The sequence below is a fragment of the Anas platyrhynchos genome, chromosome 1 (genome assembly GCF_047663525.1).
Source record: "Anas platyrhynchos isolate ZD024472 breed Pekin duck chromosome 1, IASCAAS_PekinDuck_T2T, whole genome shotgun sequence".
In the NCBI taxonomy this organism is placed as follows: Eukaryota; Metazoa; Chordata; class Aves; order Anseriformes; family Anatidae; genus Anas; species Anas platyrhynchos.
This window is the reverse complement of record NC_092587.1, coordinates 195,879,782-195,900,762: the sequence shown is the minus strand read 5'-3', so window position 1 is coordinate 195,900,762 and position 20,981 is coordinate 195,879,782. Positions and strand designations below refer to the sequence as shown.

The following is a 20,981-nucleotide window of genomic DNA, read 5'->3' as shown; positions in this document are numbered from 1 at the left end:
AAGTCTTCAACATGTAACCAGGGCCATCATCAGACTGGACTGAGCTGGTGGCTGAGGCATTGGTAGGACTTAACAGAAATATCAGGCAAAAAGCTGACTACTCACTGATTCAGGGCTGTGATATAAACATGGTGTTGGTACATCCCATTTCTCCCCAGGGAATTCCAGGGGGCTTTTGAGGTGTTGTTCACACCAATGCAGGGCTTGGCAACTTCTCATGTCAGCGGTAGTCTTAGAAGAATAGGCTGATCTGGCTAGAGGCAAAACCTCCAGGATTTACAGCTATAAGATTTATGAGAGCTGAAAAAACTATTGTACAACGAAATCCAGGGAGTGCCAGCTATTCAAAACCTTCAAGATGTTTTTAGGCAATGTTCCTATAGGCCTGATAGAGAAAATCAGTATTCAGAAGGGAAGAGAAATCTCAAGAACAGAGGGCTCTTCAAACTGACAGACAGATACAGAACATCTAGTAGCTGGAAGCTGAAGCTAGACAAATTCAAAGTGGAAGTAATGCTCAGTTTTAGCTATAACCAAGAATGATGTTGTCAGTTCTTCGTTACTGGAGGTCTCTAAATCTGAATTCAGTGCATTCCTTAAGGACCTTCAATGATTAGCCGAAAGTCTATGCTCTCTGGCAGATAAGACGTGACTGTCATAACAGGACATTTTGGCCCTGAAATCTCTGTCCCTGTGACCAACAAAGAGGGAGGATGTTTTTATGGGGAATAAAATAGATGCAGTCTTTACTATCTGAGCAGGCAGACCACTGGTGAGGGGAAGGATGCTCACCTAGCAGGGTTAGGTAGAGGCTCATGCTCTGGCACAGGCTGGTGGCATGATCTTGGGCAGGTCTCTTCCCCTTGATGCCTCATTTCCCACCTGCACTCTCCCTTGGGCTGGCCTGGGGATGAATCCACAGGAGCCTGCAGTGTGCACAGGGGTCTTGTGCGGAGCAGGCAAGATCTTTTATCAAATGCATGCAATTAAAGAAGTGCAGTTCATTTTCTCTCTCTGTCTTGGAAAGGATGGATTGACCTCTGTGATATTTGAATGTTTTTTTTTATGAGGGTATCCAGCATGACAGACCCCCAGTTAGGCTAACTAATGGCTACTCGCAGTCTGGATGATTTAAAGTATTATATAAAGGTGGTTGCTATTTTGTCCCTGACCACTAGACCATTCTGAGTTCTAATTTGGAAACATTTTAAAAACCCCATTGCCTCTGGTAGATACACTCAGTGGCAAGAAGAGGATCACATTAAGTTTAAGTGCTCCTTTGTTAAGCTGAAGTGTGGTCATCGTCCCTGTGTATTTAGGGCAGTCCCTTTGGGGTAGCTGCAGGAGCTGGAGTAGCTTTAAAATTAAAGCTGTTAGTCTGTTATTCATTTGATACTCTTTGCCTTAAAGGCAACCAGAGGTTTTTGATTTGCGTTTTATTATAAAGTGGCTGAATAAAGGGACATTTTAGGCAGCAACACCTCCTCCTGCAATCACAGCATCCTGCAGGGGATGGGAAGAAGCGTGGTTAGCTGCTGGCTGCTCCACAGACTGGTGGTGTGACACTTTGCAACTGGTGAAGGCAGCAGAAGCATAAATGCAGATTTCCAGGCAGGTGGGATGAGAAACTACCCCAAACCTGCTGGGCTGTGGTAAACACATCGGCAACCTTAGGGCTCTGTGCCTAAAGGCTTTGTGGTTGCCAGTTCCTAGCTAGTCATCCAACAGAAATGTGCCCCTGCTGGATGGGGATCAGAAGTTAAACTGAGGAGAGGGCAAATGGTCCCCTCTAGAGACCTGGGAAACCCATGCACGGGACATGTTAGGTGTTACAGGGGTGGTAACCTCCTGCTTGAGGTGTTTTAGATGTTACAGAGGTGGTAACCTCCTGCCTGGGGCACGTTAGGTGCTATGGAGGTGGTAAACTCCATGCCCAGGGCATGTTAGACCTAAGGGTTGACACCATTCGGGGGTGATGTGACCGTATTTGCCAGAATTTGTCAGTGAGAGCCTCAGCCTCAGCAGACCCACCTGGTAGTGTTTAACTGATTAATCATTCTAGGGGGAGTTCAAGTGAATGCAACCACCTTTTTAACAGACCCCAGGTTTTGGAGCTCAATTTGACATATATGCAGCCAGATATTGCTGAAGTTTTGAACCTTCCTCTCAAACCAGGTGTTCTTACTATAATTTGTGATACAAGATCAAAAAATCTCTCAAACAAAAAATTATATTATTATAACGGAGTTCTACCTCATGCACTGGTTTGTAAATCCACACGGATTTCTTCTAGCATCAGAATAATGAAGTTTAAAAGCTTTTTAAATCAGGTCTTGAGAAACAAGCAGCAGTTACTGAGTCAAATTAACATAAAATAGCAAACTATGTAAATCTACATCATCCTGAGTGTCTGCTAGTAGAAAGATTTAATTCAAAAATATGTAGGTGGTATTACCACCACATGTCATTTAGGAGACTGCTGCTGGAATCGTGTGTCTGGGTGATGCTTCAGAGAGAAGACTGAATAATTGGAGCAGGTTCAGGAAACAGCTGTAGGAGTTATTTGAGGCCCAGAAGATGTTCTTTGCTGTGAACAATTAGAGTTAAGGGATGGCTGAGCCCCAGTCCATATGCATGAACATTAAGAAGAGATTGCTGTCAGCCAGATTAAACATGGCTTTTTAACATCAGAACAAATAATGAGATGCAGTGTTTGGGAGCTGAATCTAAGCAAATCAGGCCCAAAGTAAAGAGTCAGAGTAATTAACATGGAAACAACCTACTTAGGGAGATAGTGGATTCTCCATCTCTTACAATCTTTAACCCATAGATTTTTTCCAGTTGCTGTTCTGTAACTCAAACTGGAGTTATGTTCACAGTGATATTTTTCCATGAGACCCACTGGTCTCTGCTCAAACTTACTTGCTTGATCAAGACCAGGTTTGGATCAGCCCCTTTTTGGCCTTAGCTCTTCTTAATCTTTTTTTATTTTTATTTTTTTTTCCTAATTACTGGGATGAGGACAATGTTCAGGCAAGTTGCTGATCTTGTGAACGTGTGAATTGTTTCATTAAATGCTTCTTGCTCCAGCAGATCACAATTTGGAAACAGAACAAGAAGTAATTTGCGTAAATTGCATAAGAGAAAGACAGATTAAACATTAGGGTAGAAGTTTTCAGGCAGTAAAGGAAAATACACTGTGAAGTAGTTTGCAGGGGGAGGATGTGGAGTCCCTACCCCCGCAGGGTTTGCAAACAGATTAGGCAGGCATCCAACAGGTTTTAGGAAGAGCTGAGGCTGCCTGGCAGCAGAAGAGTGGACTGGTACCTCCCGACGTGCCTTCCAGACGTTTCTTTCTTTGAGTGCATCTCTGCGAGGTAGCAGAGCTTACAGTCATGTGTTTCTGATTGCAGTTTCCCTCCCTCACAGATGCGCACTCAATTGGCAGGCCCATTAATTTCAATGACAACATGTTACACTTTGATTTTTAAATGTACGTGGGTGAAATATTTGCTTACAGATCTTAAGGCAGGATAAAAAAAAAAGGCAAAATTGGCTCAAGAACCTTCCTGTAAATTTATGAATGTGGGAACTGTCTTGTTGCATATCTCCAACTGAATTGATTACTGGGGCAGTAAATGTGTGCATGGCCTCACCCCCATACACGGAGGGACGCTTACACATAAATTTGTGAACCCTGGGCTTTGAAGGGCTGCTGCAAGGCCCAGTTCTGGCTGCCATGGTACTGCTGGGCTCTCCAGCACTGAGCAGGACACAGGGGATGAGGTCTGCTGCCGAGGAGGGACTGGGGGAGCCCACTTCAGCTCTCAGATCTGTGCTCACACAGCTGGCAGGTGATGCAGGCACCTTCCTATTTGCAAAATAGCACGTTCACTAAGAAATCACTGCAGTGTCTGTCTCGCAAAGCTGGGAGCTCCCGAGGAATGTAATCTCCCTGCTGCTGCCAGAGGCCAGTGGGGATTATAATCTCATTAATTTTCGTGGTGATCCCCAGGAGCTGTGAGCATTAGCCTGGATTACAGCGGGGCTAAGGAGGTCACGCTGCAGGTTGTTGGCTCTCGCTGGGGAGCCAGAGGTTTGCTTTGACCGAGCTTTTCTTCTTCTGTGAATGATTTCACTTCATCTAGGACATGGGTGGATTTAGGATGGTGGGAGAGTTTTAAGAAAATTTAAGTACTTAAAAAAGAGGTCGGCACCAGAATATCTTCTTGGCTCTGGCCTAGCCAGCTTCTAGTTCGTGTCTAGCATTTGATATTTCAAGTGGGTCTCCAGCACTGATGAGGGTTAATGCATTTTTCTGCCTCCTGTTTTGCTTCTGTAAAGCCTCAGGTCTCAAACAGGTGCTCAAATAAATGAGAAAAAGGAGACCAGAAGCCCTAAAGAGCATCATGGTGATCACTGCAATGACCTTGAGCACCCTTATTATCCCCCAGACTTTAGATAGGGTCTGACTGGAGGTGCCAATGCTCATCTGATGCAGCATTCAAACAAATTCACCCTCCCTCTCCAAGTTAGGGGTTTAAGCCAAGCCTCAAGCCCAAAGCTCTAAAACCTCAAAACTTTCAGTCTCAGTGTCAAAATTCATGATTCAGAATTCCAAAGGTTGGAGGAGAAGGCACGAACCTGCATTTCCCAAGGCTGGGACCCCAGCCCATGGGGTGAGCAGACTGACCCCACTGCTCCTGCTGCCAGATTTTGGCTTGGTTTCGGGACGGGCTTTGACACCTCATGAGGTCCTTAAGGTCCCTTCCAACCCAAACCATCCTGCGATGCCTCCTAGCTGGGGTGACCCGTGTGCTTTCCCAAAACACGTCCCACACGGTGCCTCTTGCTCCGAAACACTCGGGGGGCTGCTCGTGGGCAAACGCACGGGGTCCTGGCTGCGGGACGGGGGTTGCCCCATCCCCTGGAGCTGCTGACCCGCTGTCCCCGCAGCTGCGCAGGAAGCAGGCCTACGTGGAGAAGGTGGAGAAGCTCCAGCAGGCGCTGACGCAGCTGCAGGCGGCCTGCGAGAAGAGGGAGCAGATGGAGCGGCGGCTGCGCACACGCCTGGAGCGGGAGCTGGACTCACTGCGGATGCAGCAGGTGAGGATGGGGAGCTGGCAGCCCTGCCGGGACTCGCCTTGACCTAGGCTTCAGGTTATTGGGCAGTTCACCAAACTTCTCCCTTTTAACCCCAGGTTTTCAGTGGTTGGTTTGTTAACGCTGCTGCGGGGCTGCTGGATGTGGCCAAGTCCTGCCGGCTTGGCCAAATCCCTGCCCACCTTTTGTCCCCACTCCCCCTGCCTGCTGGGGGATGATGTCCTCAGAGGTTTCTCTCCAGAAATTGCAGGTTGTGCAACATCAGGTCCGCACTGAAGGAGGAGAGGAAAGTTGTGATACCTCCAGGCAGGAGATCTAGCCCATGGTCTTTGGGAAATCTATTGAAAAAGCAAAGTGGGATGAAGTGGGGTTAGGTGGGAGCAACTCTGTGGTTCCAGAGACCTCTGTCCACAGCAGATCTGGAGACAAATGGTGCCATCATCAACAATAAATTAATTAGATCTGAGTCTAGTCCAGAATGGGCTAGAAATGCAGGTTTGTGTTTCTTTTTATGTCCCCTTGTTGTTTTTTATTTTGACAGCCTGTGACCTCAGAGGTATAGGGTTAGAGGTATTTATAGGAGTTATAGGTTAGAGAGGCATTAAGCTTGTATTTTATGCAGGTATCCCTTTGGGTGGGCACCTCAGTCTCTTACACTCTCCCCCATCCCCAAGCCCCAAGTCCAGCCAGCTGTGTCAAGGCGTGGGGAGGGGAAGCACCAGGAGGTCACGGGGAGGATTTCCAGGTTACGGCCAGCCCCACATGCCAAATCCACGAGTACTGGCTGCAGCAGAGATGTGAGCAGATGCACTACATATATCAAACCAACGCCTGGGGAAAAGCAGCAACACAAGCAAGGCACGATGCTGCCGTAACTCCTGAAGGGCTCACTCCTGTCTCTGTCAAGAAAAGTATCTGCCGCAGGCACCTTGCCTTATTTATGAGCTATGAGTGAAGAGCGAGGCAGCTGTTACAGAGAGCTCACGGTGCCAGAAAGCAGAGGGGCTGACCCTGCCAGCAGGACGCAGCTGGGAATAGCTCCGTGGGCAGACAGGCAGCGATCTGCAGAGTCAGGGTGCCTGGACCTGAAACCCTCCCCTTCGCAACCGGCATCCCCGGGGCAGGGCAGCCCCAGCACCCCTCGCTTTAATCCACAGCAAGGCCCTCGCTGGGAACACTTCCCTGCATCCTGGCTCTCCCTTGCTGCCGTGTCAGTGCTCTGCATCTTTCTCATCCTCTCCAGCCTCCTCGCCTGCTCTTCTCCTTTTTAGAAAAGAATTCACGTGTGGGTATAATGTGCTGACACTGGTGTAAAGATCATTTGAGAAAATACGTCTAAAATTCAAGTGAGAGTAAAACTAGAACTAGAAAAGGCTTTGCTTTCTGGGCTGGAACAGAAGGACAAATTGATAGATTAATTGGGATGGACTCTCACCTAAGTCTTTGCCATGGGAATTCAGGCTATGTCTGCTTATTTTTGCCTCCCAAAAATTCTCTAACTTACCGATTCCTTCATAGTTTTTTAAAAAAACTGCAATTAGCAACTGCATTTTAGGTTGCCATAGTTCCCAAACGCCTGCACCCATCCCCTTTAGGAAGTTTTAAGAAGAAAGGTTCTTTGATTTCACCTCTCACATCAGCGTCGAGGGGGAGGCATTGGGGCATTTTTTACTTTTATGTTTTATACTTTTTGCTTTATGAGACACAACACTGCAACAAACCACGTTGCTTCAAAACACCCCAACTTTTTAGTTCAGAGCTGTCTGCTCTGAGCTGTCAGAGTTATATCCGCTGCAGCCCCTGCTCTGCTGGGACGGCGTGTGCCAGGGACCTGCTTCACCAGTGGAAAATCCTGGTGGGGCACAGCTGCAAAGCTGCTGCTCCTGAGACACAGTTTCCCCTCTAGCACAGTATTGTGCACCATGGAGAGTGTAGATGTGCAGGGTTGGTGAGCTGCATTCAGCATCCCCCGGGAGCCACCTCGCAGCCTCTGGGGATCTCCTGCCCAGCCGGGTGGGAAGTCACCTGCTGCCCACACAGAGCATCTCCTGAGGGCACCTTAGAGTCGAAATGTGCCAGAAGAGACAGGCATGAATCCGCGCCGGGGTCATTTTCCCAGCTGCTGTTGTAACTCGCGTTCTCTGTTGTGCTGTAGCTAGGTTACACGCCACCTTTTTCTGTTATATTTTCACACCTAAACCCTCTGGTAATAACTGCCTCCCTGTGCCGAGCACCACCCAGCCCTGTGATGAAGCCCCAGCGAGAAGAATATCCTCTAAAGCTTTATTGCTTCTTTTATTGCTTCTTTTTCCTACCTTTTCCCTTGGCCTGGGGCATCCCACAAGACCTACGTGTATGCAGGGGGCAGCCAAGCCCCTGCAGCTGGCACCTGAGAGGTGGGTGCTGGTGTTTGCACACCAGGTCAGGCTCCGATACCAACCCTGGGGCTTAGTCTGGGATTCCCCCGACCCTTTTAGCACAGCTGAGCCCAGTTTGACACCACAGCTCTTAGGGGCATGACCCCTCGTGTAGCACCAGCCTATTTTGAGGGGACGGCTGGGGTGTCCCGGTGCCAGGAACTCCAGATGGGGCCATTTACACCTCCGTGGTTGCAACCCTTTGTCTCCGAAATTTGCAGTGGGACGGGGAGCCCTCTGTAAGTCTTGGGCTGTGTGCTGTGGGAAAAAAGGGTCTGATACCTCCTGTACTCATCAGGGTGAGTATCCGTGGCTGTTTTTCCCGGCAGAGGCAGGGAAGCTACCAGGCAAACAGCCTCCCGGAGCACAACGCCCCGGCGCTGATGGAGCTGGTGCGGGAGAAGGAGGAGCGGATCCTGGCTCTGGAAGCCGACATGACCAAGTGGGAGCAGAAGTACCTGGAGGAGAGCACCATCAGGCACTTCGCCATGAACACCGCAGCCACGGCTGCCACGGAGAGGTGAGATGTCCTTAACGGGAACGGGCAGTTCTCTGTTTGCAGCAGAAAACAAGGGAGGGGTGTTTTCTCCAAGCTGGGTTTTGCTTTGCCTTCCCCTGAGAGGCTCTGGCAAGGTGAATGTATCCGTCCCTGGCAGTACGCCTGTGAAATGCAGCAGGATTTACCCTTCTGGCCATATCCAAAAGTTTATCATTAAGCTTCAAATGAAAGAGGTTCTCCTAATATCGAAACTAAACCTCTTGGCTGCAGATTACGCCGATTTATTCTTGTCCTCCTCAGGTGTACATGATGAACAACAGATCACTGGCGACCTCGTAACAGCCTCGTACATAGTGCAAGACACATATCCCCCGTGTGTCTTCCCTGGCCTGAGCTAAGCTCCCTTCCTTTAGCCATGTAGTAAACCCCTTCCCTTTCCCAGTGCTTTCGTCTGGGTTGTCTCCAGGTTGTCTGTCTGCATGCACAGTGTCCCAAAGCACACAGCATATTGCAGCAAGGCCTCCAGCAATGAGGGGATCGGGATAATTAACCTCTCGCCGAGTTTCTTCAGAGCCAAATCCCCTGAATACATCCCAGGAAGTGACTTGCCTTTCTAAATGTGATTGAGTGCATGTCCCGGTATGATAGTTCCTCTTGCTCTCCAGTCTAGACAGCAATTCCTGTGCTATTTTTCACCTTCCTACCATTTTGCTTCTCATTTGCGATGCAGTCTTGGAGACTTGGGACCATTTCCCCAGTGAGTGAGTCCCCTTGATCCCAATTATGAATGGCATTAATGACCTCAGCCAAGAGTAGACCGCGGCAAGACAACCAGGCAGCCATCCGGTTTGATAACCAACCCTTACTAGCTCGCTCTTCAAACATGGGATTGGGGTTTTTTTCTTTGCAAGCACCAAGCTGCCTTGCAGAAGCCGCCCTCGTGGCTGCAGGGCCCGACCCCGTGGTCCTCCCCCCTCACTGTGTCTCACCACTTTGCCAGGGACGCCTCGGCCCCGAGCCACTCGCGCAATGGCAGCTACGGCGAGAGCGCGCTGGAGGTGCGGGGCTGGCAGGAGGAGGAGGAGATCGTGCAGGCCAACCGGCGGTGCCAGGACATGGAGTACACGTAAGGGGCTGTGCCGTGGGGTTGGGGACGGGGTCACCCCGCCTGGCTGCAGCTGGGGGTTGAGGAAATAGGGCAGGATGCTCTCGGGTTCCTGTATGCACCCCCGGGAAGGATGGGCTTAGCTCCGCTATGATTCAGGCTCCTCAGCATAAAGGCAGTGATTAAATAGTTGCTGTCCTTAGATATTTCCCCCCTGACTGCAGTTAAGCCTTCTTTGTGCCAAAAATGACCTTCTTGACAAACGGAGGCAGTTCCCATATTAAAATATGTTGGCCTGGGAGGAAGCTAAATGCTTGCTTAATCTCGTCAAAAATCCCCCTCTGGAAACGAGCGGGTCTGGTTGTAAAAGCTGAAGTTGTAATCCCACTCCTACATAATCAGCAACACAAGCATCTGCATTTTCCTTCCTCTTCACTCCTTCGGAAGTCGCCTGCTTGTTTCTCGATGCTCTGTTTCACACATTCGAGCAGGGGGATGTTCACACTGGCATTTAGGAACAAGCCTGCAGGATTTAGCACCCAAAGCACTGCTAAAAAAGCTGTTTTCCAGTAGTAGAAGGTATCAAGTAAACTTTTTGGGATACAGGCAATCAGCAAGAGTAACATTCCTTGGCACAGACACTTCCCCATTTTCAGCACGCAAATAGGAATGTGGCTACATACTCAGCACCATTTATAATTCCTTGCTTTTGTTTTTTTTTCTGGTGAAAAGTGGCCTTTTGATCAGTAAAAATCCCTTGGGAATGGCTGTGCATTTCCCTGGGTTTTTTAATGAAAAATTACTTAAAATCTGTTCTTCATTTTTGGCTTTGCCGCAGAATGACAAGTCTGCAGACGATTTTATAAAGCAGAATATTTGTTGCTTGTGGAAAATGTAAATGATTGTTTTTACTGGGTTTATTTTATGTTTTCCACTCACACATGCAAGCTAATCCTGCTTCCAGTGAAGCAATGGAATTTTGCCATTGGCTTCATTAAAGATAGATTAGGATCTGGTGTTTTCATTGCAAATTAGACATCTGATTGTGAAAGCTAAAGCCAACGTTAAGTTGCTGTCTATCTCCCTTTATGTATATGCTTTCCAGACATGGCATTTTACCTTTCACTGCTTCACAAAATGGAGCTGCGTTTGCTTTCGCAGTAAAGATACAGTCCTTTGACTATCATATTTTATACGTACAAGTTTTTTGTTTTGTTTTTAATGTAGTTTCAGGCCCTTCCAGTATGATTTGGTGTTAATAACGCCCGGAGAAAAGTCTCAGATAATCATTTTCGTGTGTTTTGAGAGTCTTTAGGTCTGTATTAGAAAAGCACAGGGAGCTTTGCTCGGCTCTGCACACCGCAGGCAGATGGTTTCTGCAGAGTTTAGTGGAAAGAAGGAGCCCAGCCCAGCTGTTACAGGCACCAAAGGGAACTTTTTCAGTCGCTTCGGCAGCAGCAGAGCTTTACTGCAGCTGCCAACAGGCCCGAATTATGAGGTTAACTCAGGATTTTAATTCAGATAATACTTACTCAGGCAAACCCCTCCCTGTGGCAGCCCGCCAAGCACGGGATTCCAGATTTGACAGCAATGGGGGAATGTTGCTTGTGTTTTTGTATTATGTCAGTGGAGGTAGCAATCCACAGAGCAGTCGGGATATTGCTCTCATTGCTGCTGCTGTGGTAAAGCCACAGCAATAGGTGAGTTCGTTTAACCCATCATTAGCCCTCGGAGGACCTGGTGGGAGCTGCCTTGTCCAAGTCACTCACTGAGTGACTTGGAGATGGCAGAGCAGCAGGGCACATCCCTACAGACTGGTTCTGCTCCCTTAGGGTGCCAACTACTGCCTGTATTATCTCATTGTCCATCCCTGTAAGCAGAGCATTCATATTTTGGCAGAATAAAGAATCTCCATGCAAAAATAATCGAGAAGGATGCCATGATCAAGGTCCTTCAGCAGCGCTCACGGAAGGATCCTGGAAAAGTCGACAGCGCCAGCCTGCGACCTGCTCGGTCTGTGCCCTCCATCGCTGCTGCCACGGGCACACATTCACGCCAGACCTCGCTCACCAGCAACCAGATAGCTGAGGAGAAGAAGGAGGAGAAGATCTGGAAGGGAAGCATAGGTGAGTGTCGTTTTGGGTAAGCTTTGGCTCATTCATCGCTTCGTGGTAATCCTGAGCTTCGCAGGAGTGCCCATGGCTGTGGCGCTGTCCTTGTGCCAAAGTCGAAACCTAGTCCATTTTTAACCTTGCTTCATATCTTAACTGTATTTTTAATCATATTAAGCTGTTCTGCACTGATTATAGAAAGTCGTGGTCTGGGGAAAGACTCCTAGACACAAGCAGATGATGTCTGAAACTTTCTGGAAGACCAGAAAAAAAGTTTTGATTAAAGCCAAACAAGGGGGTGAGCATCCCTTTGGGTGGGAGTTCATGATGGGATGTGGCAGCTGAGTGGGGAAACAAGTGCAGTGGTTTGGGGCCACATGGGATGGGGGTGCAGAGGGATGCCTGTGCTGGGGGAACAGCTGGGCCTGCTGTGCAGAAGGGGATGTAGGGATGCACTGCTCCCCAAAGGCTGTGATTGCAGAAAAAGCACGTCTGGCCTGGGAAAGTACTGTGTGGGTGTCAGGAAAAAAGAGTATCATGCAGTGTCCAAGGGAAAAAATAAGCAGAGAGGGCTGGAGGCATGTCCAGACCAGCACCTTGTAGCTGTGGGGGGGGACGTGGGGACAGCACTTAAATCTGGGCCGGGATGTGACTGAGCTGGGTGTGTTTTCAGGGCTGCTCCTGGGGAAGGAGCACCACGACCACCCGCCGGGCCCCTCGCTGCCTCCTCCGCTGCCCTCCTTGTCGTGCACACCGGTGCCAGCAGCCTCCCACGCGAAGACAGGCAGCAAAGACAACAGCACCCAGACCGACAAAAGCGCCGAGCTCTTCTGGCCCGCCACCGCCTCCTTCCCTGGCCGGGGCCGACTGGGCACCACCCCGACACACAGCCCTGCTCCGCGGCCCCCGGGGACACGGCCAGCGGGCGAGAAACTGGGTGAGTGCTGCTGGACCCCCCGCGGGGCTGCAGGGATGTGCACATTCCCCAAGACACCCCAGTGTTGATGGAGGAAAAACTAAAGGGAGGGGAGTTTCCAGCGCTGCCCAGTCTGGCGTGGCAGAGTTCGATCCCTGGCAGCTTTTATAAGGTTCTGCTCATCTGTGGCAGGCAGAGGTTCTGACAAATGTAGTTAATTACGCATGCTGCCGGAGATGAAAATCAATCATGGACGAGCTCACAGGGTTTCATACCTGAAAACACTCCGTACCTGTTCATGCAGTCAGCCCCGTTTCGTTTTTCAGCTTCAGCCATTGTTCGTGAGAGCACCACCGAGGTTTTGAAGGAAGCCTGGGGGGAAAATGCAAGGAGAAAACAGAGAATGTCTTGTTGTTTGGTTGGTTTTGGTGAAGAAATATGATTTTAATTATTTTTGAAAAATGGAAACTGCTGGTTTGCGACCACAGCAAGGGGAAACATTTATTTTACAAATGCTGTTTTGAACAAGCCATTTTCCTACATATTTATATGTTCTCAAAAACATGTCTCCCCCCCTAGGAACTACACATATATCACTGGTAGAGCTAAATACCTCTAATTACTTGAAACTCTGGATTAGTGTGTTTCATACCATTCAGACTGGAGTTTGTTCACAGGAAGCCATAAATTAGCCTTTTCTCTGTTTTAAGAAATGAGAGTCCTTCTTGCTGAAGCTGACAATGCCGTGAACTGTGATGATAAAAATAAATAGCTGAGAAAATGTATCATAGATTATAATTGGCCATATATGTGTACTTAGCCTGTTTCACTGGTAAAATAATATATTTTAGATTAAAACACCCACCTGATTATTTGTGTACTGCCTTCATGTTGTTTCAAACTCCCGAATTTTGTACCTGAAGCGGAACAGGAATGCAGACGTGCAGAGTTAGCACGGATCAGGTAATAAGTAATAAGCTGCTGAAGTGATGCAGACTCTCCACAGATGCCTGCTTCTCTCTAGGGACATACATAAACACTTTCTAAAGGGTGCTTTTGTCTGTTTCTCTTAAATGCCAGTTTTATGCCTACCTTGGGGTCTGTGCACACCGACAAACCTGCTGTTATCAGTGATACTCCACCACTGTGCAGGGAATTCAGGATTACATATTCTGGGCCTCCTGAGCAAATTTGGCTTTCAGTCTTTAGGACATACAGTTGTGCCCCAAGCTTTTCACCCCATTGTTCCCCCAGGAATGGTTTTCTGTTTGCTTCAAACAATTTGCTGTTGAATTTGAGCTGAGGACTGACCCTGTTTCCCTTGTTTCCACTGCAGAGAACTCCAGCCATGGGAAGCCGCCCGACAGCAAAGGCAGGGTGAGCAGCTTGCTCCACAAGCCTGAGTTTCCGGACACAGACATGATGGAAGTCCTCATCTGAGCAGAGGGTGGCGTCTCTGGGGTGTCATGGGCATACCTCCAGGCCCGAGGATGTTGTCGGTGTGCCAACCTTACAAATGAACTGGGAGAATTTGAAGAAGGACGGAGAAAGTTTGTGCCTGAAGTGAAGCTTGGGTCTGCTACGTTGAGACTTGGGACTGGGTGAGAAGTAAAGAGCACCGAGGAGGAGAGATGAAATGAATGTCTGGGACTTTCTGAGCAGAAAGGGACATGGAAAACTGCAGGTGGCTTGAGAAGGTGATCATCGAGGAAAGAGGAAACTGCATTTTCTGGTGTAAAGAGAAGGGAGCTAAGTTACAGACTGGGTGCACGGGGCCGTTCTGGTTTACTGCCTCTGCAGCCAGGACAGGAGCAAAATCTTTGCTCTTCTGGGGCCATACGAGTTTCTGAAAATAACAGGAGAAACTTGCATCTGCCTCAGTATTGGTTCATTTCTTAAAAGTATTCACTGCTGCGTTTTAGTGAAGCGTTGGTCTGTAGATGTACATGGCAGGTTCTTGTAAGTATTCGTTTGAAGTGGTGTGGTGTGGTTTTCCTGGACATGCAGGTCAGGTGCCTCGCTCCTGGCTGGACAAATGTTACTCTTGGAGCTGGATTGCAGTGCAAATATTCGGGTCTTGCAAACTCAGAGCTTGCTAAGGCTTCTTTTTTTGGTAGGAGCAGTTGTTTGCTGGAATTTCCATGGAGGATGAAGGTGGGGGAGGACAGGAGCTCCTTCAGCAGGGGCTGAAGCAATCCCCTCTGTAACAGCGGGAAGCATCACCCGTTCTGTGTGCTGAGCTGCAGTCTCTTTCACCTTGTTTCTCCCAGGACAATTGCTCCTTTTCAGCTCAGTCCCTGATTTCTGTAAGAGATGGCAACTGTCTGTAAGACTGCCCGCTCATTGGCAGTGTTACTCATGACACGTTTTGCTTCCTATATTACAAATGCCGACAGGGAAATGTTCCTCTTTGAGGTATTTTGATGTTGCTTTTTCTCTTCCTAAATCTTCCAATGACATTAGGAAGAATTTGGGAAAAGGGTGATGGGATTTGGTGTGAAGCTGCCTGAAGTGGAGAAGCGATGGGTGCTCATGTGGCTGGAAGTGGCCGTGTGCTCAGGACCGGCTCGAGGTCGTCCCTTCCTGTAGGCATCAAAACGGAGTGAACAGACTCCTGTGAACACACCAGGCACTTTAAACGCTGCTTTTGCTGAAAACTGAAGCCCTTGCAAGCTCAAAGCCGGCAGGTGCTAGAGCCCTGCGCTCAATGCTGCGTGGCTGAGAGAGACCATTATTTAAAAACAAAATCTCTGTGCTAAAGCTATGCACTTACTCGTGTGTGTACCTAGAGTTAGACGTCCGTCGGTGTCGCTGAGTTTTGCACTTGTTTAGCTGCAGTAGCGCTAAGTAGGCTGTGTAAAGAGAATCGTGTGTTCCGAGTATTACCAGCTCTGCAAAACCAAATGTGTAAAACCCTTTGAAGATGTTACGCTGCTTAATATATGCCTTGTAAAATAATTTTATTTTTTTTTCCTCTGAAGTTAATTTAAATGTTGTAAACGTTTGCATAAAAGCCGGGTCTGTGTGTGGCTGTGGCTGGCTGCAGGCTCCAGCACCCCCCAACCCACCGCGGTCACCCTCCCGCAAGGGAGCTGGGCAGGAGGGTGACAGAGCAAAGGAACAGGAGTTAAACAGTAGTGAGTATTTCCCCATCTTTCTCCGAGAAAGGAGGATGCCCAGCTGCTTTGGAAGTCCCTCAGCGTTGTATGACTGGCTGTATTATTTCTTTTGATGATGCTATTTAATGATTCCTGTCCAGGCAGACAGCTGGGGGTCTGGCAGGAGCAGTGTGCGTGATGTGTTTCGTAGCGGTGCAGCTCTGCTTCTCAAAGTCAGCTAGAACATCACACTCCTCCTCCTCCTCGTGGAGACAACAGGCCCTCCAGTTCTGGGTGTCCAAAGGTGCGTTTCCAACTGGTGCTGCTCCCACATACGTGTTCGCATAGGGGAAACCATCTATTACAAGCACAATGCGGGCAAATTTTTCAGATTCACAGCTCAGATAAACATATAGGTTCCTTCTCCTCAACTTAACTGACCTCAGGAGATTTCAGCTTTTCTGGAGGGAAGGTCTGAAGGCGCAGGGGTCCCCCCCGCAGCCTGAGCACTGGCAGGACGTGCATGGAGCACGGCTGCCACGAACCAGCCCCTCTCAGCAGAGCAGTGCAGCTCTGTCTGTACTGGTTCTCCCAGCTCCTTGACCTGTGTGGTGTTTTGAGAAACCGTGCTGTAGCCATTCCAGGTGACGTCGGTGACTAGTTGTAAAATACTGTCGTTTTTTATTGTTGGTTGTATAGAGAAGTTGGTGTACAGCGTTGTACAGCTGGAGGGTTATTTGTACATAGGTGGGTAAGCGAAGAACGTTATGTGTCACCCACAGCAAATATTGATATTGTTGGTCAGCCAAAGATTTCTTATTCTTTGCTGTTGAAACTTGTGCCTTAATATTGTATATAATAAATGTATAAACACGTTTCTTTCCTCGCTTCTCCAGTGTGAGTATGTTCAGTCCCTAGGAGGATTCTTTAAACAATTTTCTGAGCTTTTCACACCCCGTGCTAAGATGAAGAAGTCATCCTTCATTGACCTTAGGCTGTATCTCCTGTGTTTTTCACAGCTGCTAATGAAAGGCCCCACGGTAGGTGCCATCAGTTAGTGGGTGTGGGCATGAAATCAGTGAGTCTGTAAAGCAGAGAGCTTTGCCAAGCTGCAAGAGCAGGATTTTAGCAAGATCATCTTTATCTGAAGGAAATCAGGCTGAAAAGCTAACAAGACACTTTGGTGAGCATCACAAGTTACTTTATCCCTATATGCCATTAAGCATAGCACTCCCATTGATATATATATGAACATATTTATCCTTGTGGGTCTGAGACTTCTTTATTTGGCAGTGTTGGCTCAAAGTGACTGAGATACCTGAATACCATGTGGCTATCAGTATTCTTGAATTACTAGGAGGTCCTCAGTAAGGAGTAAAGATCATGTCCCATTTCAAGCTGTTGTATGGACAAGGGGAACGCTCAGACCTTGTGGAAATTTTGCACCCATGTTTGCTTATGGAACTGAAAGATGAGTGAGTGAGATCTGCTCAGCACGCTCTCACATGCTCTTGACACTGTCTGTCAGAAAATTCCTGAATCGGGTCCCACCGCGCTGCCGGCACGACAGGCACGAATGCCACTGAGGGCATCGCTCCCCTCTGGGCTCTGCCTGCCCCAGCTCCCTCCCCAAAACCCTGCACGAAAGCAAAGCAACCTGCCCCAAGCAGGAGTGTGTCGGCAAGGCCCAGGGGGTTTGCAGGAGCTCAAGCAGCAGCGTGCTCACCCACGTGGCAGCACCTCGTGTTCCCCGTGCAAGCACAGGTTGGTCTGACCCCTCTGATCACTCCCTCAACAGGACACAGCAGCCCTCAGTATTGGGAGTGCCCTGGCTGCTTACCACCAGGAATAAAAATTTGGTGATTGATTGCTTCGACTGGGGCTTTTCAGCTTGCTTTGAGTCAGGATTTAACACTAGGATTGGGGGTTTAGCTTGTGGTTCCAAGCTTGCTTTTCTTTTCTTTGTTTTCTTATTGGAGAAAAGAAACCAGCAGAGGCAAAAACTGTGTGAAGGTGGGAAAAGCCTCGTCACTGCGTTAAGATATATGGCAAGGAGGGGTTTTATCCCATCTTTGGGTTGTGCCTTCACGAATCCTTTGGCCAAAAACTGAGAACATCACTGTAACACTGTCTGCAGGTTAAGTACATTTTCCGTGTTACTCTCTGGAAAAAAATAGTGCAAAAAGCAAACTTCCAGAAACGATTTGTTTAAATGTTAAAATCCCTGATTACTGCATGTTCCCGAAAGTAAGCATTGGACAGTGTCCTCGCTGCTTTATTGCACACAGGGAGAGTGCTCAGAAGAGCTGAAGATGTTGACAAAATTGCTGTTTAGAAGCATTCAAAAATCATGAGTCAACCCCGCCCAAAATTAGGCGACCTTGTTAGGATTCACTTGGATTTGGTGCACAGCTGTGACGTCTTTCTGTCCTGGGTTGTTACTGAAAGCAGGGCTTTCTGCTCCCTGTGTTGTAATGGAACAACCACAGCCGCTGGTGAGATGCATTCTCGAGGAAAAGCTGTGATTTCTTATGTCATTAAATGACTCTGGGAGCTGGACTTCAAGGAGCACATCTCACCGAGCCTTGGGATAGCACAGCCACTGCTATCACAGAAAATGCACGGCACCACCATGGATCAGCGATGGGAGGAGAGACCCCTTGCGCCTGGACCCTGAAGCCCATCTTCTTGCAGGTTTGTAGCTCTTAGGACAGGGATCTCAGTCATTTGGGAAGCACCCATCCGTGCCCACATGCTCCAAGAGTGCTGAGCAAAGTGTGCCCTGCAGGGACTGCCCTGTTCAAACCCCTGGCACGACCTGTACCAAAACTGGCAGTCCCACAAGCACAGAGCTGACAACCCCCAGACCAAAGCAAAGGCAGCGATGTCTTTAAAAGATGTTTAGATGTAGAGCTTAGGGATATGGTTTAGTGGGGACTGTTAGCGTTAGGTCAGAGGTTGGACTCGATGATCTTGAGGTCTCTTCCAACCTAGAAATTCTGTGATTCTGTGATTCTGTCTCAAACCAGCGGGACGAGCAGGGCACAGCCTGCACAAGTCCGGTGCCCGTCTGAAAGCTCAGCAGAACAAGAGCAGCTGTCATCGTCCCCGCCGTGATTAATAGTTATCCAGACCTTAAGCTGCGGCTTCGCGGCCTTGTAAAACCGACAGAGAGCACCCGGCATTCCTGAGCTATAAAAGGACCAGGAATTCATTGACTCGAGGTATGAAGCCCCACGGGGTATTTTCTTTCATACCAGCCACTTCAGCTTCAGATGAATAAAATATCAGCGTGCATATTTTCCAGAGTAACCCTGCGTGGCCCTGCCGCGGTGCGATGCTTGGTCCTTCGCCAGCGTTGCTTTGAAGCAGGGCAGCGAGTCCCTGCTGCTGGGGGGCAGAGGAAAAGTCTGTGCAGGTCTGTCTGAAAACCTACGCCTGCTTTCGGTCTCTTTCTAAGCAGGCAGGGAGCATCCTCTGGTTTGGCTAAAAAGACGGGTAAAAAGCAGGAGCTGAGACTGAGGACCTGACACCACAGCCTGCTGAAGCAAACGAGAGAGATGCTGAGCTGAAATATGAATCAAATCACAAATATTTTGCAGTTCGGAGCACCGGTCCCAGCACGAGCCCCCAGAGGTGCAGGGCTGTGGGTGTCCAGGAGCAGAAACCCCTCCTCATGGAGCACGGCCAGCAGCACCTCCATCCTCACCCTGCTGCGACCCCATTTATTCTGCGGTGGCAGCGGGCCGGCGTGGCCAGGCTCCAGCCCAGCCGAGTCCCCATCTAGGGCTGAAATATCCATTACCTGGAGGCTCGGCAGAAGCAGCGAGGGCAGCTGCTGACCCTGCGGGAATGCAAAACTTCCTGTGGGACAGCTGGGCTCGGGCCGGGGCCGGGGGCACGGTGGCAGCCGGGCTCTCCGTGGGGTCGCTAATTGGGGGTTTTAATCAACCAACACTGGCAAAATCCCCCTGGGATAAAGCAGTGGAATAGAGGAGGGTGGGTGAGGAAAATGAGGTGTGCTCCCTTGGCCGGTTAATTCTGAGAACTTTTAAGATGATGATGATGATGATGATAATAAATTTATTTTTCATTATCTATTTTATTTTTATCTTTATTTATTTATTTTATTATTATTTTATATTTATTGGCTGCTCCAGAAATGAGTAGGCAAAGCGGATGAGCAAGGTGAACATCCTCATCCCCACCCCACTCCCCTGCGCTGCTGCTGCATCCTTGCAGCTCTCCTCCCAACCTGCCCCCATACATCCCTCTCACCCTGCTGCTTCCCATATATTTTTTCTGATTAAACCCACCCAGAAGAGGCAGGGGAAGCCCACGCTGTCAGATTTCACCGCACCACTCCTCCATTTCCCCTATTTAATATTAAGATTGCACACCTGAGCCAAAATCCAGCAGAGGGGTACGGGCCCTGTCACTTAGGTGTTAAGTAATGCCCCTCCGTGCCACCATGGGGCTTTTTTCAGCTGGGTGAGCCTCTATTTTTGGCCACCCTGAGCTTCTTATCATGTTACCCAGATGATGATCTCTGCAATGGCTCTTCTCCTGCATGGGGCCCCACAGCCTTGCCCGACCCCACTGGCCTCCCTCATTCCCATCCTCAATAAATAGCAACGTCAGAGAAATAATAAAAATAAGAAGGAAGAAGAGGGAAGAAAGGCAAAGGAGAAGGAAAATTCAAAACAAAACAAAACAAACAAACAAACAAAAACAGGAAGAGGAAGGAGAAAAGGAAGGGGGAAGGAGAAAAGGAAGGGAATGGGGAAGGGGAGGATGAGGGAAGGAAGAAGGGCAAGGGAAAGAGGAAGAGGAAGAAGGAGAAGGGCAAGGGGAAGAATACAAATAAGAAATTCAGTCCATCACAGGTGGCAAAAGAAAGGCTCAAAGATGAAGAATTTGATTTGGGCTGGCGCTGCCAGCTCCATTCAGGCCCTCCCAGGTGAAACATCCAGGCCTGAGCACTGAACTTGGATTCTGCATGCAGAGGCCAGGATGTTGTGTTCACAGGAATTGCCCAATATTTTAAAACTTTTTATTTTATTACATAGCTTCTGGGCACTGAAGTCCTCCGTGCCTCATCATCCACTTGACTGGTTAGAACTGAAAATGCTCCAGAAGACCAGAATAATTTCGGTTTCAGACAGGAATGTCATACACCTTAAAGCAAACATTTTTTAGCAGTTGGCAGTATTGACCCGAAACACGTCAGCTGCCCCTTTGGACACTTCACTGGTGGCAAGATTTTTTCCCATGTGAAAAATGCACTCGAAGGCCTACCCGGGGGAGATGTTTGGGACGTGCCAGCTCCACCCCAGCTCTCTGGCTGGGAACAAGGGGCATGGGTAGGGGAGCGCCATCCCATGAGACAGCAGCAATTGCTATCTCAAAGGGCCAAAAATCAGGTATTTTTTGTCACCCTTCCTTTTCACAGCATTTTTTTGAAAGCCTGTTGTCAGAGGGTAAGGAGGAGTGAGTATATTTGGTCAGACAAAGCTGGCCACGGGAGGAACTTCTGCTGGTAAAACGTTCCTCTTGGAGCCCTGCTCTCCATGATGAAAGCTCAATGCAGTTTGCCATGCTTCACCTTAAATTTAAGGTCTGGATCAAGTGGTAGTGAAACCCTAACCTGGAAGAAACACGTTTAGAAACACTCAGCTCTGCTCCGGCCTGCCACAGCCAGACGAGGTGCTGGACAGCCTGGCCTGCCCTGT

At 48.8% G+C, this 20,981-nt stretch overlaps 1 protein-coding gene across 4 annotated transcripts in view; it reads left to right on the top strand.

The window, feature by feature from the left end:
- AMOTL1 (angiomotin like 1) overlaps positions 1-16,132 on the top strand; it is a 72,562-nt gene extending 56,430 nt beyond the window's left edge. For all 4 annotated transcript variants that reach the window (XM_038176479.2, XM_072032771.1, XM_072032772.1 and 1 more), the window contains 6 exons: positions 4,957-5,106; positions 7,850-8,040; positions 9,020-9,145; positions 11,024-11,250; positions 11,909-12,172; positions 13,488-16,132. In XM_038176479.2, the coding sequence (XP_038032407.2) occupies positions 4,957-5,106; positions 7,850-8,040; positions 9,020-9,145; positions 11,024-11,250; positions 11,909-12,172; positions 13,488-13,591 (1,062 nt within the window). In that variant the 3' untranslated portion in view covers positions 13,592-16,132. The remainder of the gene's footprint in view (positions 1-4,956; positions 5,107-7,849; positions 8,041-9,019; positions 9,146-11,023; positions 11,251-11,908; positions 12,173-13,487) is intronic.
- The last annotated feature ends 4,849 nt before the right edge of the window (positions 16,133-20,981 follow it).